This window comes from Chelon labrosus, assembly GCF_963514085.1.
Source record: "Chelon labrosus genome assembly, chromosome: 23".
Taxonomy (NCBI): Eukaryota; Metazoa; Chordata; class Actinopteri; order Mugiliformes; family Mugilidae; genus Chelon; species Chelon labrosus.
This window is the reverse complement of record NC_140356.1, coordinates 14,094,698-14,110,076: the sequence shown is the minus strand read 5'-3', so window position 1 is coordinate 14,110,076 and position 15,379 is coordinate 14,094,698. Positions and strand designations below refer to the sequence as shown.

Genomic DNA, 15,379 nt, shown 5'->3' with positions numbered 1-15,379 from the left:
TGCAACTGTGTCTGTGCGCAGGTAATAAAGCGAGCTGATGAGGCGTTCGCATCCACGCGGGGTACACGGAAATCTTTTTCGTTTCTGGCTTAAAAGTAGACGTGTCGCTGTTGAGAGGAAGCTAAAAGACGAAGAGGTCAGCGGCGTCAAAGCCAGCTCCGACGCCCTTTCAGGTGACAACGAGGTCTCATCTCGACGCCGGGGAACTAATAAAAGCAGAACTCATTAAGAGGGACGGGGGTTTGAAGATCCCGACCAGCGCGGGGAACATTTAAATAGCGCCCCGAAGAAACAAATATTTAGCATTTCATTAGACGGCGGAGAACAGCCGGGCGAGCAGAGAGGCAAAAAAAGTAAGGGAGGCGTGTTTCACTGCCGACCCATATTAAACGGAGTTAAGTGTGGCTCCGAGCAGGGGCCCTAAAAAAATGTCAAAGTGTGTGTAAACGACTATAACTTGCGCGCGCCTTATTTTTAGTGCCATCGCGAAGAGCCCGCCCCGCTGCGCCTCTTCTCTGATTAAATAAGGACGATTAGAGAGGACACCTGAAGCAAAAAATAAATAAATAAAAAAATATAATAAAAATGCGCTCTTAATGTTTTCCCAGCATCTGCTGAATGACTTCAAAAATACATAAATGTCAGTCATCTGCAGGGGGGAAAAATGTCAGCGCCGCTTCTGCCCGTGATGGATGCTCACGTTTGTCTGTGCAAAACCGCTGCAAGGTTACGGCAATGTCACCGATGCAAGTTATATTGTGCATCTGATCAAATCTTCAGAAACGTCGAGTAAGGATATGTTTTCAAGGTTAAGTAGTTCCAGGTAAATAAGCGGCGTTTAAGTGTCTGCGCCGAGCTCCCGGGGCAATAACCTTTGTTTTGCGACTCGCTAATCAAAGCCGCGCGGTCCGAGGTCAAACGTGTCCCGTGTTAAAAATTCAAGGCTCGCTGCCCGTGTTGCGCGCGCTCATTGTAGTGCCGGTGGGAAGCAGTCAGCCACAACCGGTCCCCGGCAAACCGAGTGGAAAAGTGTCTCCTTACAGTGTCCCAGGAGGGTCTAACCAGAGAAAAGGAAAAAAAAAAGAAGGGAGCAAATAATCCACTCGTCCAACTCCAGTCAGTGCCATGTCCTTCACACTTACTTTAATCAGCAGAGTTGGAGGAGAGGAGAAATTGGGGCAGAGAAGAGGGGGAGAAAAAAAAAAGGGAGCCCTAAGATATAAGAGGAAGAGGGGGGGATGCAAAAAGGCAGACGGGCAGACCTGGGGGTTTGTGTTTTTCTATTGCGGGTGACAGAGCTGAGCATGTGTTAATCAGCCACAATGCGACGCACTACGTCATATCACATTATGCTCTCCGCCGGCGTCTCACCTCCTCTCACTCTTTTCAGCCTCGCCGTCCCGCGGCCTCAGACCTTCATCTTGACAGCGGAGCGAAAAGGGGGTGAGGGGGGAGGGGGGAGGGGGAGCGAGGGGTGGGAGCGGGAGCGGGAGCGACTGCCTGGGTTATTTCTGCACTGGTGAACCGGAGGCAGCCGCAAACCTGCCCCCGAGGACCTCTGCTAAGAGCCCGCAAGAATCCCGTGCATGACTGGAGAAGGGAAAGCACGAGGCCAAGGACACGCAGACATATAAGCGAACGCGGAGAACGTGTACATAATAAGGAAGCTGAGGGGGAAGTGGACAGTGAGGACTGTGTGCAGACTGAGGACACCAAATGCACACACGGAGGGATTGATGCACTAAACAAAAAAAAAAAAAAAAAAAAAAAAGGCCCACTTCCTGTTCACATGCTTCATCAAGTAGATCGTTCATGTGAGAGCGTGCGTGCTCCTCAGGACCGGCCCGATGTCCTCGTGGCCGGATGCATTTTTCAGATGACATTTTCAAAGTCGGCGTGGAATCCCTGCAACTCGTGTAAATGTATAATTCAGCAAAAGCAGAAGGTGAGACTGCTGCGACGCCGCCGAGCGCGCCTGAAAGAGGCAGGTTCGCGTGCCCGACTTCTGCAGGTGGCGGCCGGCGAGCGAGGCAGATGAAGACGGAAAGCGCGCCCGTGTGCGATTCCGCGGGACCGCGAGCGGAGCTGACAGAGTGCTGAGTTTGCAGCTCGGAATTGGGGGGGGAAAAGGGAAGATGAAGACGGAGAGGGAGCGAGACAGCGAGAAAGAGAGAGAGAGAGAGGAGTGGGAGTTGGGGTGTAAATAACACACACATCACTGGGTCCACTGATCTCTTTCTCTGTCTTTCTGTCTCTCCGCCTCGGGGCACTGAGGGTCCAGCCGGCCGACTAAAGTGGGGGTGGTGTCCCCGGAGAGAGAGAGAGTGTGTGTGTGTGTGTCGCATGTGCACGCGCCGTCTGTCTGCACAAAGTGTGTTTGAGTAAGCAGGAAAGAGACAGTCAGAGTATGGCGTGTGTGCGTTTGTGTATTTGTGTGCACGTGTGGCGCCTCCCTCCATCTGCAACCAAGTTTTTTTGTGCGCGGATGTGTACACAGCACACTGAGAATCATATTATGTAATCTTCCAGCCATATGAAAAAGCTTCTGTCAGCTCTTTGCCTTTGTGTGGTACAGTAGGTGGTTCGTTTTGTGCACACAGCGCTGAGAAGAAAGGCAGGAGTTGACACACACGCAAACTGGCATGCAAATATCACGGGATAGTAAACAAACAGAAAGGGAAATGGTACGCCGTCGCATACGAACACAAAGACACAATGCAGACTGAAGCCTGGGAATTAGCATTATACATATATATATATACACACACGTATAATGGAGAGTACAGTCCGCTCCATCTTTTCCAGCGATGTGAGGTCTCACACGGATCAACTCTCCCATTGTGACCACCCTGCAGGCAATAATGTCCCCTTGCTGTGATCCTGCTGTCCTTTCAGACTCGCCAACAAACCCCGCAACCTTCATCTTTTCTTGTGTATTGACACAGCGGCGACGGCGCCAAATGTTCTCTCTCGCCGAAACGCGTTGATGATTTCCAGCACTGGGCGTGACTTGAGCCGCTGATCTGAAAGGCGATACGCTATCGCAAGAGTTTTCGTGCTCATGAGCATTATTAAGCTATGAATCTGCATACGAAACAGCTATACTGATTAATAAAAAACGATCCAATACCCCGTTGTGGTATCATAGTACTGCAAAAAAGTCAAAAAGTCAAAAAGTGCTTGAGGCAGATTCAGAATATTATTATTTACTGAGCATGCAGCTAGTTGGCTCATATTATGCTCTGGTTTCCAAGGATTAGCATAATCATAATCAGGAGTACCTGAGTGTCTTAACAGTTTGCAAAAACACCATAGGCATAGCATTATGACCACCTCCCTGATATTGTGTAGGTCTCCCTTGTGCCTCCAAAACAGTTGTGACTCATCTTCTGAGGGTGTCCTGTGGTGTCTTGCAACAGAATGGGGGCCTTTGGGTCCTATGGGTTGAGGAGAGAGGCCTCTATCATCCCACAGATACTTGATCAGTTTGGGATCTAGTGAATTTGGAAGCCAGGTCAACACCTTGTGCTGTTTTTTTTAGTTGTTCCTAAACCGTTTTTGTGTGTGTACCTGTGTCAGGTTTCATCGCTATAGGGTGGGGGTGCCTGGTCTGGTCTAGATGGGTGCTACATGTCTAAGTAACATCCACACCAATGCCAGGTCCAAAAGTTTCCCAGCAGAACGTTGAATTGTCACAAGATGCTCAGTGTTATTTACTTCTTCTGTCAGCGGTCACAATGTTGTGGCTGATCGGTGTACATTTGTTCAAAAACACCCAGCTCTCAAATCCTCGGAACAAAAGGTGGTCTGAGGACTGCTGCACCATGAGTCATCACTCCGCTAACCTGTTCATTGTTACTCAGAGCCACAACACTGTGTTCCAGCCAAATACACAAGAGAAGCCAAGGCCTTGGGCTCCGATGGTTATCAGACCAGGGTTCACAGTTGCGCGGGACAATGTAATACTTCGGATGATATATTCGAAACACAAGCGAGACCGGCGTCAATAGATCGACCACGGGAGGGATGATACACTGCGACTTTTGGCACCGCTTTAGCCACTCATCTCCTAAAGGGCAAAAAAATGCAAATCGCCAGCGACATAACGATTCTTCTGGCCTTCCGTCTTGGAGATGACTGAGCAAAATGTTACCACTGACCCCATTTTGTTCTGCCATTAGCTTTTTTGGTATTTGAAAAGGCCTTGGCACATTGTGGCACATTAATATGTATGCGTTTGAGACTAAAAGAAGCCCCATCAGTAGAGAAACAACACTCGTAAGGACATAAAGTATATAGCGATATATATTGTATGATCTGTAACAGACACAATTGCAACAAAGTATTCTCTACGGGCCTTTGTATGTAGAAAATGCATTATTCAGTGTTATCATTTGCAGATACGCAACATGTCTGAGTAACACTAGGGTGTTGTGACATTAGCTGCCTTGAATCAGCAGTTTTAAATACAATAACTGCATTATGCACGGTCTGCACAATGCACGTAATACGCTTTCCGAAATACTTCAGATTAAATTGTATGCCTCATCCCTGGAGGAAACACGTACACAGACAAAGAAAAAAAAAAGGAAAAACAAAACTCAAAACCAATACTGGCCTAGGACCAAAATTATTAAATTAAGATGAGGAAGTTTGCTGGAGCTGGCACTATGCGACCAGACAAAGTGCCTTTCTTTTCCATCCGAAAGTTCAAGCGCTCCAAGTCTCATAACGGACTCCTCTGAATCGGTTCCAAAAAGCAATTGAGGAAATGCAAACAAGCCGCGCACACTCGTGACCCCGAGAATATAACTAAAGCTGCAAAGATATATGACGCTACACTAAGTAAGGATTTTTCCATTACTTTATTATCTCCTACCAACACACAGGGGGAATAGCATCGCGTGCAAAGAAGCCAAAAATTCAGGGAAGCAAAAAAACTATTGCAAGGTTAGAAGGGCTAAGAAAAGAAGTCATTAGAAATAATGTGGAATGTGGAAGTGAACTCCATCCTACACAACGAAGTTGTGATGATTGCAACGAGGCAAAGGGACGGGACAAGACAACGCCAGCAGTCCGATCCTTAGCCCTTTCATTTTCACCCAGACAAGAGTCGCAGTTTCCTCAGCTCCCGCTCCCGTTACCCCTCTAACGGACTGGACAGGTGTCGAGCCCGGCCATTAAGCGCGTATCACTTCCTGCGATTGGCCATGTCACGGTTGTTGTTCCCGTCTCAACAACTATACCACCTCCATTTGTTAAATCACGAGGCAACAATGACAGCAGCAGTGGCAATGTGTTGGAGGCGCAGCGGCGAGGGGTCGACTGGAATGGTAATGCGGGTGCACGATCATCCTGTTTGCACCCAAATGACTTCTACTACATCTCAATCCTTTTCCAGGTCTAATGCGATTTGCGAGAGAAAGGTAACAGTAATTATTTTATATTGGCCAAAAGATTCTCTCTGTGGAGTGGAAATCAGCCAGGGACAAACACCAAAATGGCTGAAGTTAAGAGGAGATAATTTGCAAGAGAAGCGAAGGGATTTGGCTAAAAAAGATCTCATTTTGAGAAACAATTGGCGGAGTCAGCCGCAGAATGAGCGAAATTGACTTTGTTATTTCAAAGCCTCCATAGATGGGCTGCTTTAATATTAATCCCCAGCATTTTTCCATGATATTGCAAGGCGACTGCCACAGGTTATTTCACTATGAGAGGCCAAGAAAATGGGAAAGGAATGAGGAAGGAAAAAAAAAAAAAAAAAAAGATTGCAACCCTGAAAGCATTTCAATGGCTCCAGGCCTCAAGAAAGCACCAAGCATGGTATTAATAGAAAAGGAACCGTAATCCACGGAAACCAAACAAGGCTGCCAGTATGTAATTCTATGTTGACTATTTACAGAAAACTGATAAACAGCATGCCACACACGCACCAGAAAATATCTGTTATTGTACAAATAAAATTCCTTGAATTTCAAACACTGTTGATGTCTCCAGGTACGATATACAACGCCACGTCGAATGCTAACCACAGGTAATCATTTGAGCCAAAAACCAGTCTACTCTACTAGAGGTGAACTTCCTACAACGTGAACACGGACACAGAAGCCAATTAGCTTTGCTAAAAGCCCAATTATCTTGATTCACCCACGGTGTGCTGCTGTTTAGCCAGGTGTGTGATGTGCTGACTGCAGCGAAGACGGAGCTTAGATTGGGGTTGGGGGACAGGGAGATGCTTTTGCAAAGTCGTTGAAAACTGCAAAGAACCAGAGATAAGCGAGAAGCAAGTCTGGGATTTTGGTTTGGGTGTTCTGCTTGCAAGGTGAGACACCTGATCCTTGAGACTAAAGGCTCATTTAAGATAGTAGACGCCGTAACCAACGTCGGTGTGAGCCCTTTATACTTGTGCGCTCATGTAAAAACTCCACCCAAACACTCGTCGGCGCTGTCTTTTTTGCCAGTCAGACTAATTTTTGTTTCTACTTCCTGCTTCACTTTCAACAATGGCGACTGATACAAATGTTTGTATCTCCGTATCGCCGAACCTCCTCCTTTAACCTGATTGTGTTCCATCTTAATTGATCCGAAACAATCCAATTCGAAAATTGCAGAGGAGGAGAAGCAGCCGGAAATACTAAAGCGGAAATACGCTACTACCAAGCCGACCAATCACAGCTTCTGGGGAGGTGCACGTCAGCTGCGGCGTTAGGGTCTGCGTACGGTCTTGGCTGTCGCTGTAGCTCCGGCGCCAAATAAGAGTTCGGATTTGCTTTGCAGCAAAACAAGTATATGTATATATGGTTGATCTGGGCTATGTGTGAATGTATACCTATAGACTGTTGGGTCTGTTGGGCAAAGAGAGAGTCAACTTGATTGGGCATGCAACTCTAGGTACCACCCCAAAAAAAAAAAAAAAAAAAAGACAGCTGAAACAAGATTACGTACTTCAATCAGGCTCTGCCAAGGACACATCACTAAGCTCAATGTCAGATCGATGATGCTTCAAGTGTTTCTGACAAGTGCAGCTGATGGACGGGTGAAATATAAGGAACGGCAGCACCAGATCCTGGCTTTATGTCCACCCCCCCCAGTCAAAAAGGGTACAAGTGTTGCAGGTGAACGACTCACAGTCGCGGGCCAAGAAAAGAAGAAAAAAAACAAGAACGGGGGCATGATTCAATGATTAGCTGAAGAAGGACAGGAGAAAAGAGAACAAGCGAAGAGAGTGAGCATAAGGACTCTGAAGAGATTAAAAGAAAGACAACGGTCTCTGAAGAGGGCTGAGGAAGACTGAAGGAGAAGGGCGGGCAACGATGAAAGAAGAAGAGTCCCGTGACATGAAATATCTTTAACAGGGGTTGTCATATCCTCTTTTGCTCTTTTCCCACTCCCTCTCTTCTCTATCTTCCGTTCACCCACTCTGAGACCCATCGGAGTGTGTTAATGTCCTTCAAGGTTGGGTAATTACAGTAAAATAAAAAAAAAAAAAAAACCCTTGCTCAACAGAAAGCACACTTCAGTTATTATTGAGGACCGATTGTTGATTCACCTCTTCGTAATTAGGCCACTCCAATTACAGGCACGTTTCTTTCCTCTGCCAATTAACAGCTACTGGGTCACCTTTTATCAAGCAGATATATGCCTTAATGTAATATTTATAGAATATACAGCACGTTGGCAAAAGCACTGCGGGAGTGGTGAAAAACTGACTTGCAAAGTAGAACCAAGAGCTTCTGGGAGTTTAAATCGATTTCTCCCTCTCCCGATGCCGCCTCTTAATTTCAGAGCGTTTCATTTTTATGTTTCTCAAATCCGAAGGTCCCCGAAGCATAACCGAATATCGGCAAACCGACTCCCACACCTGGGTTTGGTCTGAGGAGAGCTCGCGTGAAAGCCGCATCCAGCAACTCCGCAGTCGAAGCCTTCCCTCCCAATCCACTGCGAGCCAAACTCCTGCTATGTTGTCAAATTTATTTCTCTGAGCCGCGGCGAGGGAGCGCTGGAACATCAGATGAATAGATGCAATGAGACGTCTCGTATTACGATGACAAAACGCACCGTTTCTGCAATGAGTCTGGTTTACGGAGACGCCTGGGTAGCTAGAATTAGCTTTTTTTTTCCCCTGCCTCTAGGAGAATCCAAATATACACGAGAATGTGTTATAAATCCGGGCAGTAGATTGGGCATCAACGGAGTCGTTGTGCAAACCTATTTTAACAACGTCCCAAGTTTGAAAAGCACGACAGTGACAATGCTCGCTGGGTGACATGCTTTAGAGAGATTTATCTAAACAATAGCTTAGCCACGAACAAATGCAAAGAGAATTCGGAACGGGCCGAGGCCTACAACGTGAGCATTCAGCATGTTGGGAGAGTTGCTGTGAGGGCTGCTCCAAATATTGTTCCAAGAGGTGCTGATGTGCAAGATGAAAACATGCTGAGCTCTGGAAAAGGCTCTTCTTCAAACCCTTTGGAAAGCTTCATTTAGAACACAATCACTTTGTCCCATTGGTCTCATTGCAGCGAAATCTCATATTCACTTAAGTCACTCGAACTAAGCAGTTTTGGTTCAGGATGCTACTGCAGCAAGCCTCAATCCCCCCTTGCTGTCCCAGGTCCCTGCTGGACCACCAACGCAAAGTTTTCCTTAATGAGTGTGTGTGTGTGTGTACACACATCCTTAGTCCGCTTCATTACGACAACCTTGTTTTTTTCGCGTGGAGGCGCCTGACACAGCAGTACCACCGATGTCTTCCATATCTACAGCCGTAGGGACAATAACGAGAGGGCAATGAGAAAGGAGGAAGAGGAGGAGGAGGAGGAGGGAGAGGGGAGGTGGGAAGGGATGCAATCTGCCCTACCTAGCTTCAGCCTGCGCACAGACAAAGACCAGCCGCAACTTCAAAAGAAAAAGACAGAAAAAAACTGCCAAGCTCTCAGCTTTTCTCTCTGCACGAGATGGTCTCTATGGGTTAATTATAATACCCAAGTCCCACCTCATCTGCCTTCAAGTTGCACAGTATGCATTCGCACACATGCAACCAAACTGCCCCGTGCCCCCACACACTCCACTACACACACAAAACAAATCAGGCAGTGGTTGATCTGTCCACCGGAGCCTTTGGCGAACCAACATCAAACATAATCACCGTCTGTCTGGTCAATTCAGGCCCCATTCTGCCGCCTTTCCTCGCGGCCCTGTCCACACTCGGGTTAGCTCGAGTCAAAACACCGCGGCGGAAGTCAATCCGTCTCGACGCCCCGCAAAAGGGGGTCGGAAAACCGGTGAGCGGGATCGTTATCAGGTGTCAGGGATGTGCCTTCCCGCTGCGGTCGGATCCAACATGGCAGCGTCTGCGCGCTCACGTCGCGAGCATCTCTTTTTTTTCCCCCGTGCCAGACAAAGGCAAAGGTTCACCTGCGCGCCACTCTCCGAGGTGTTTAGCTCTCTGCTTTTAGTGTTTTAAGAAATAGAATAGAGACCTGGGCGGAGAGTAATTGTAAGAAAAAGAGGAGTGCCAAGAGCAAGACAGGGAGTAGAAACACACCGACTACAAAACATGATGGATTCTAGGGAAGGAGAAAGAACACAACCCCTTCTTGGCTCCGACAATGCATCACATTTATAAGGGGAGAAGAGGCATTTGTGTCTCCTCAAGGACCCAAATAGGTAGAAATAAGTGGAAGAGAGAGAGCGAGAGAGAGAGAGAGGTAGCACGGGGTAAAAGAAAATACGTTAAGAAGATGGAGAAAAAGAGGACAACAATGACAGCTGGCTGGGGCACTTCTGGCATCTGGCAGGTGTGACTTGTGGAGCCATAATGAAAATGCAGGGTGAGATCAGGATCATTGTGAAAGAGGCCTCGATCCATCAAAGGGCTCCCGTCGAGGAGAGACGACGACTCGGGACGATAGCAGCAAATATTTGGGGGGGCTATTTCCAACTCCAGATGAAACGCTCTCACAACACGGTGACCTTAACCGCAAGTGCTGACTGCGTGGTGTTAATACATTTTAGTAACATTTATCTAGCCACCAGGATGAATTTGTGTTATTCATCATCACAGATAAATAATTATTGGGACAAAGAGTTTTCATCCCCTCGTTTCTGAATGATAATCATTCCTAGAGATTGCACCATCTCTACAAATTCATTTCTAATGTAGATGGTGGAAAAGGGGAGCTGGCTAGAGTTTGCAAGGAATCGACCTCACATGGAATATGACTTATAACAACATAGATTACATAGATTCCTAATATTGTGTAGGGTTGAGGGGAGGGGCCTCTGTGGATCATCCCACAGATACTTGATCAGTTTGGGATCTAGTGAATTTGGAGGCCAGGTCAACACCTTGTGCCGTTCTTCATGTTTTTTTTTTTTTTTAGTTGTTCCTAAACCGTCAAGGAGTTTCATTGCTATGGGGTGGGGGTGCCTGGTCTGATCTAGGTGGGTGGAACAAAGCTAAGTAACGTCCACACGAATGCCAGGTCCAAGAGTTTCCCAGCAGAACATTGAATCATCACAAGATGGTCAATGTGATTTACTTCTTCTGTCAGTGGTTTTAATGTTGTGGCTGAAATAACACTAGATTTTACACCACCGAGATGATCCAAGTCTACTTGAATGATATTTATTGTGGTATTGACGTGAGGGAATTTCATGTTTGGGAGTCCAGTGACCATTTTGATGGTTTTATAATGATGTACATTCATTTCCTCATCTAACTGAGTCCTACCTTCTCTTTCCTCTGTCGGCATCCCTCCTCTGCTGAGACCAGGGTCTTGTAGTAGGCGCTGCGCTCCGCCGTGAAGTGCACCTTGGACAGAGCGTTTTCTACCAGCGCCACGGACAGATTCACGCCCTCGATGTGCAGCCAGCCAATGAAGTTCCCCGCTTTGTCCATGCTCTCCACCTCGACTTCCACCTGGAACACAAAGGGAGGGGGAGAAAAGAGGCTCGGTTAACGTTCCGCATCAAGATCAGAACTGAGATTCCTTTCGCGGCGATGGAACGGAGGAGGCCCTCCGAGGAGATACATAAATGGAGAGCTGTGAGCTTTCTATTGATTTGTCAGGAAACACACACAGATCCTGTTTCACCCCTCTGAGGTGGATTCTCCCACTGAGCGTACCACGGCGTTGGTCACCATGGCGCTGGTCACCATGGCACACATTTCTTTCTGAACACAAAACCCCAGCAGCGCGGCTCTTATCTTAGCGCGTGGACAGATTAACTCGGGCCCTTGACGTTTCTCAATTAAGCGCCGACGTCAGAATTCAATAGCGTGTGTGTCTATTTGTAATTGTAGAAATCACAGGGCTTGCACAAACAGTGGAGGCGATTAGTGGCTTTAAATTAGTGTTGCGTGTGCACTTCAACCTTAATTAAGACTCTAAATATCTCCACCCTGCTTTTTTTCCTTTTTTTTTTTCCTAATGTAAATCATTTTCAATTAGCGACGGCCACGTTGCCAGTCCCTTAAGTAAACAAATGAGGCCACTCAAATAGCTCACCCTGCTGACAACGTAGGAAAGACCGAGCAAAATTGCCTATGATGGACTATAACCGAACTCTGCCTGTTCAGGCTAATTATCTATTCATTGCATTTTGTTTGATAAGTGATGGACGAGCAAGAATAGAAAAGGAAAATCAATAGATTATTCCCCCCCTTACTCGAAAGCCTAAAGTCAGCGAGAAAGTGAGAGGTGCAGGTGTGCTGAGGAGATAGGGAGAAGTCGAGCGATTAAGACTTGGGCTGCTTAGCCCTGCAGCCACAAGGGAAATCTGAGGGGAATTAAGTTTGTAAACTGTTCTCAGCTGAAGTAAAAAATAAAAAGCTTTTATTACCGGATGCATAATTTGCTCCATTATTAAGCACAAAACCTATGCAAATAGAAGTGACATACATACAATTCAACTTTCTGGATCTTTCACCTTTTACCACCAAATTGTGTGATCAGTTCATCCTCGAGTCAAAGTAAAATTTGCACCACATTTGAAAAAATTTCCTCTAAGAGCTTCTTGATCTTTGCCTGCCAATTAGGGCATAGACTGTATATAAATATGGACAATGCGCCCCCCACTTCCTCGCTTTGGCCAAACTGACACTATTTTCCACATTTTAAATTGGTTTCAAACGGTCTGGCCTGAAGGCATTTACCGTAACGTCAGTGTAGGAATGGCTAAAAGGAAAAAAAAAAGCTTAAACGATAAAACCGTGTCCCGCAATGTAGGTCAAGCACAAAACAGGCAAAAATAACTGAACTTGTCTTAATGTAAAAATGTACTGCAGGGGATTCCTAAAAGAAAAAAAAAGGACACCGATCCTGAACGTGATACAGTCCAAGCTCATTCAGAAATCACTCGCCCCTGTAAAACCTGCTTTATCTCGCCGTCCCTCTCTCATCCTCTCCATCGTCTCAGACGCTCACCCCGTTTTATCTCCTTTCGTCTCTAAGTGCAAGAGCTGTTATATAACTGGGCTATAAGAGCAGCACTGGTCCCCTCAGCATCCAAATGTCAAATGAGGAAGTGGGCGAGCGCTGGGAAAAAAGAAAAAGAAAAAAAAAGGCTAGAATTGGCTAGAACGAACTTAACGGTTACCAGCTACTATTAGGGCAGCAAACGCCAAAGAGAAATAAAACAACACTGACAACTAAGAACAACACTCGCAGCGATTAAAAAAATATTCCAGTTTGAAGGAAAAACAGAAACTTGACTGGAAGTTTTCTGCTGTGATTGGTTCCCACTCCCAAGGGCTAATGCAATAAAAGCTGCACACAGAAAGCAAAAACAAAGAGGGTGATACGAAGGCCAATCTAGCCGTCAGTACAAGCATTATACCGTCCAATTTTTTGTCTGATCTTTACTAAGCACAAGATTTTACAAAACAGAAAAAAGACACGGCACTGAAGAGACTAGCAATCATGTGGTGACAAGAGATCATGAAATACTGATGAACTTCAGCGAGTTGGTGCGATAATAGATCTGGGTACCAAGTACAAAGTCTAAACTTTGAGGCGACGACCAATGGGAGTGGATACTGATACAGCGCATTGGCATATGATGCGAATAAAGAGTTCCCCAAACAGTTAGGATGTCCATAACTTTGGTTCCCACCACCGAACGCACCATGACGATATTGGGCTTGGGAAGTTGGGTGAACGCATGTGGAGTGGCAGCATTGTTGACCACATTTTCTTTTCAGACATTAAGAGGTAGTTTGAACTGTGTCCTGTGGTGTCTGGCAACAGAATGTTGTTAGTCGGGGGACTTTGGGTTGAGGGGAGGGGAATCTGTGGATCATCATCCCACAGATACTTGATCAGTTTGGGATCTAGTTAATTTGGAGGCCAGGTCAACACCTTGTGCTGTTCTTCACGTTTTTTGAGTCATTCCTAAACTGTTTTTGTGTGTGCCTGTGTCAGGCTTCATTGCCATGGGGTGGGGGTGCCTGGTCTGGTCTAGGTGGGTGCTACATGTCTAAGTAACATCCACACGAATGCCAGGTCCAAAACTTTCCCAGCAGAACACTGAATTGTCACAAGATGGTCAATGTTATTTACTTTTTTGGGCTTTTTGAGTTGTTCCTAAACCGTTTTTATGTGTGTGCCTGTGTCATTGCTATGGGTTAGGGGTGCCTGGTCTGGTCTGGTCTGGTCTAGGTGGGTGGTACATGTCTAAGTAACATCCCGATGAACGCCAGGTTGCCAAATGTTTCCAAGCAGAACATGTTATTCACTTCTCCTGTCTGTGGTTTTAATGTTGTGGGTGATCGGCGTATGCTCTGCTCGTTCCACTGTGAAGAATATACAAGGGGGGTTACCTCGGCAACCAGAGACCGAACCGACCTCCTGTTTTGATGTTATGATAATTTAGTATCACGATCTAGGAATCTTTGCTGGAAACTGTTGTTCTCTATCTCCTCTAGAACCTACATAAATATCAGCAGCGTGGGGGGAACTTTAACAAGAACCAACATAAACATGTGACATTGAGAGACGACGAGTGAGGTAAAGATATGCTTTGTGTGGAAACTGCCAACATGTAATTAATACGCAGACATCATAATAGAACAAATTAGTCCGCCTTCTCTCCCATGCAACTTAGAAGGAAAGGTTCCTTTACCGCATACCGACGACCTTACGGCAGGAAAATTAGCCTGCTCCTGACAACAGCATGCTGACAACAAGATGACTCTAGTCAATGCCTTGAGGTGGAGTTACTGCACACAGCATTCATTATAACAAACAAGTCATCCTAGGAATGTCAATACAATACCAGGACACCTGCAAAAGCGCGTGTCCTGTATGACAAGCGGCAGCAAAGTCATACAGTCCAAACACGGACAGTTAGACTTTACTGAATAAATTTGTTGATCAAAAAATCAGGGTAGTGAATGTAACACCCAGACTTGAAGCCCAAAAATATATCAGCATTGTAAAACCTCGGGCGCCCGAGACCTTAAAAGCGGCACCGGTAAATAAAAAAAGAAACCGACTTTTTCTTTACCGAGCAGCGGGAACGAGATGAAAGAGGCTAATAAGGAGGTCAAATGTGAAATTAAAAAGGGCAAATTCATTTATTAAATAGAGAGCAGAGGCCCCCGTTTTCCACTGGCAGAATAATATCGGCGTGAAGAGGCTTTAAATCAGCGGCGGGGCGATACTTGTGTTAGCCAAATATGCGATACTTGACACCTGAGGTGGGCTCATTTATCCAGCCGACCCTTATCGTTTGGACTTCTAATTTTGCTTTTAGATAGTTTTCACTGTTTATTTGACATGTTTTTATATATTTATTATTCTGATGCTGATGAATTGCGTCTGTATGTCCAGTTTGAACTTTACTGACTGTGACAGAGGGTTGATTAATTTAAAATCTGACAACTTGTTATGGGAATTCTTCATAATTCTCATTATTATTATGACGAAAAGACCCTTTAAATATTGCAGCCAATGAGGAATTGCTCCCGTTATCAATCTATCTTTGCTACTTTCCACAAGGAAATGGAGAAACCCTACATTTTTTAGAGTTTTGTGAACACACACACTTGGAATCTGAGCTCCTCCTTCCTTCAAAGTATATAGCTTCTGTCACAATGTGGAGAGGACAGGGGGAGGCGGAGTGGAAACTGCTTTGAGTAGAGCCCAGATGGTTCCCAGTGGAGGCCTCCTCCGAGCCAAGATGGCTCCCGCCGGAACACAAATGGGCTCTGGTAATCTCATAAACGCTGGGATTGTGTCGACACAGTGGACGGGAAAAGAGAAAAAGCAAAACACACAAAGCTATCCACGTGTGTGTGTGTTGGTGTGTGTGTGGGTGCATGCACATAAACATGCGCTGTTGTTCGCGAGTGTAAAAGACAAAGCCATTTGGT

At 46.0% G+C, this 15,379-nt stretch overlaps 1 protein-coding gene across 1 annotated transcript in view; it reads right to left on the bottom strand.

The window, feature by feature from the left end:
• The window catches only part of snd1 (staphylococcal nuclease and tudor domain containing 1), a 174,864-nt gene that overhangs the window by 54,133 nt on the left and 105,352 nt on the right, over positions 1-15,379 (bottom strand). The window contains exon 17 of the mRNA XM_084573206.1: positions 10,736-10,924. Coding sequence (XP_084429332.1) covers positions 10,736-10,924 — 189 coding nt within the window. The remainder of the gene's footprint in view (positions 1-10,735; positions 10,925-15,379) is intronic.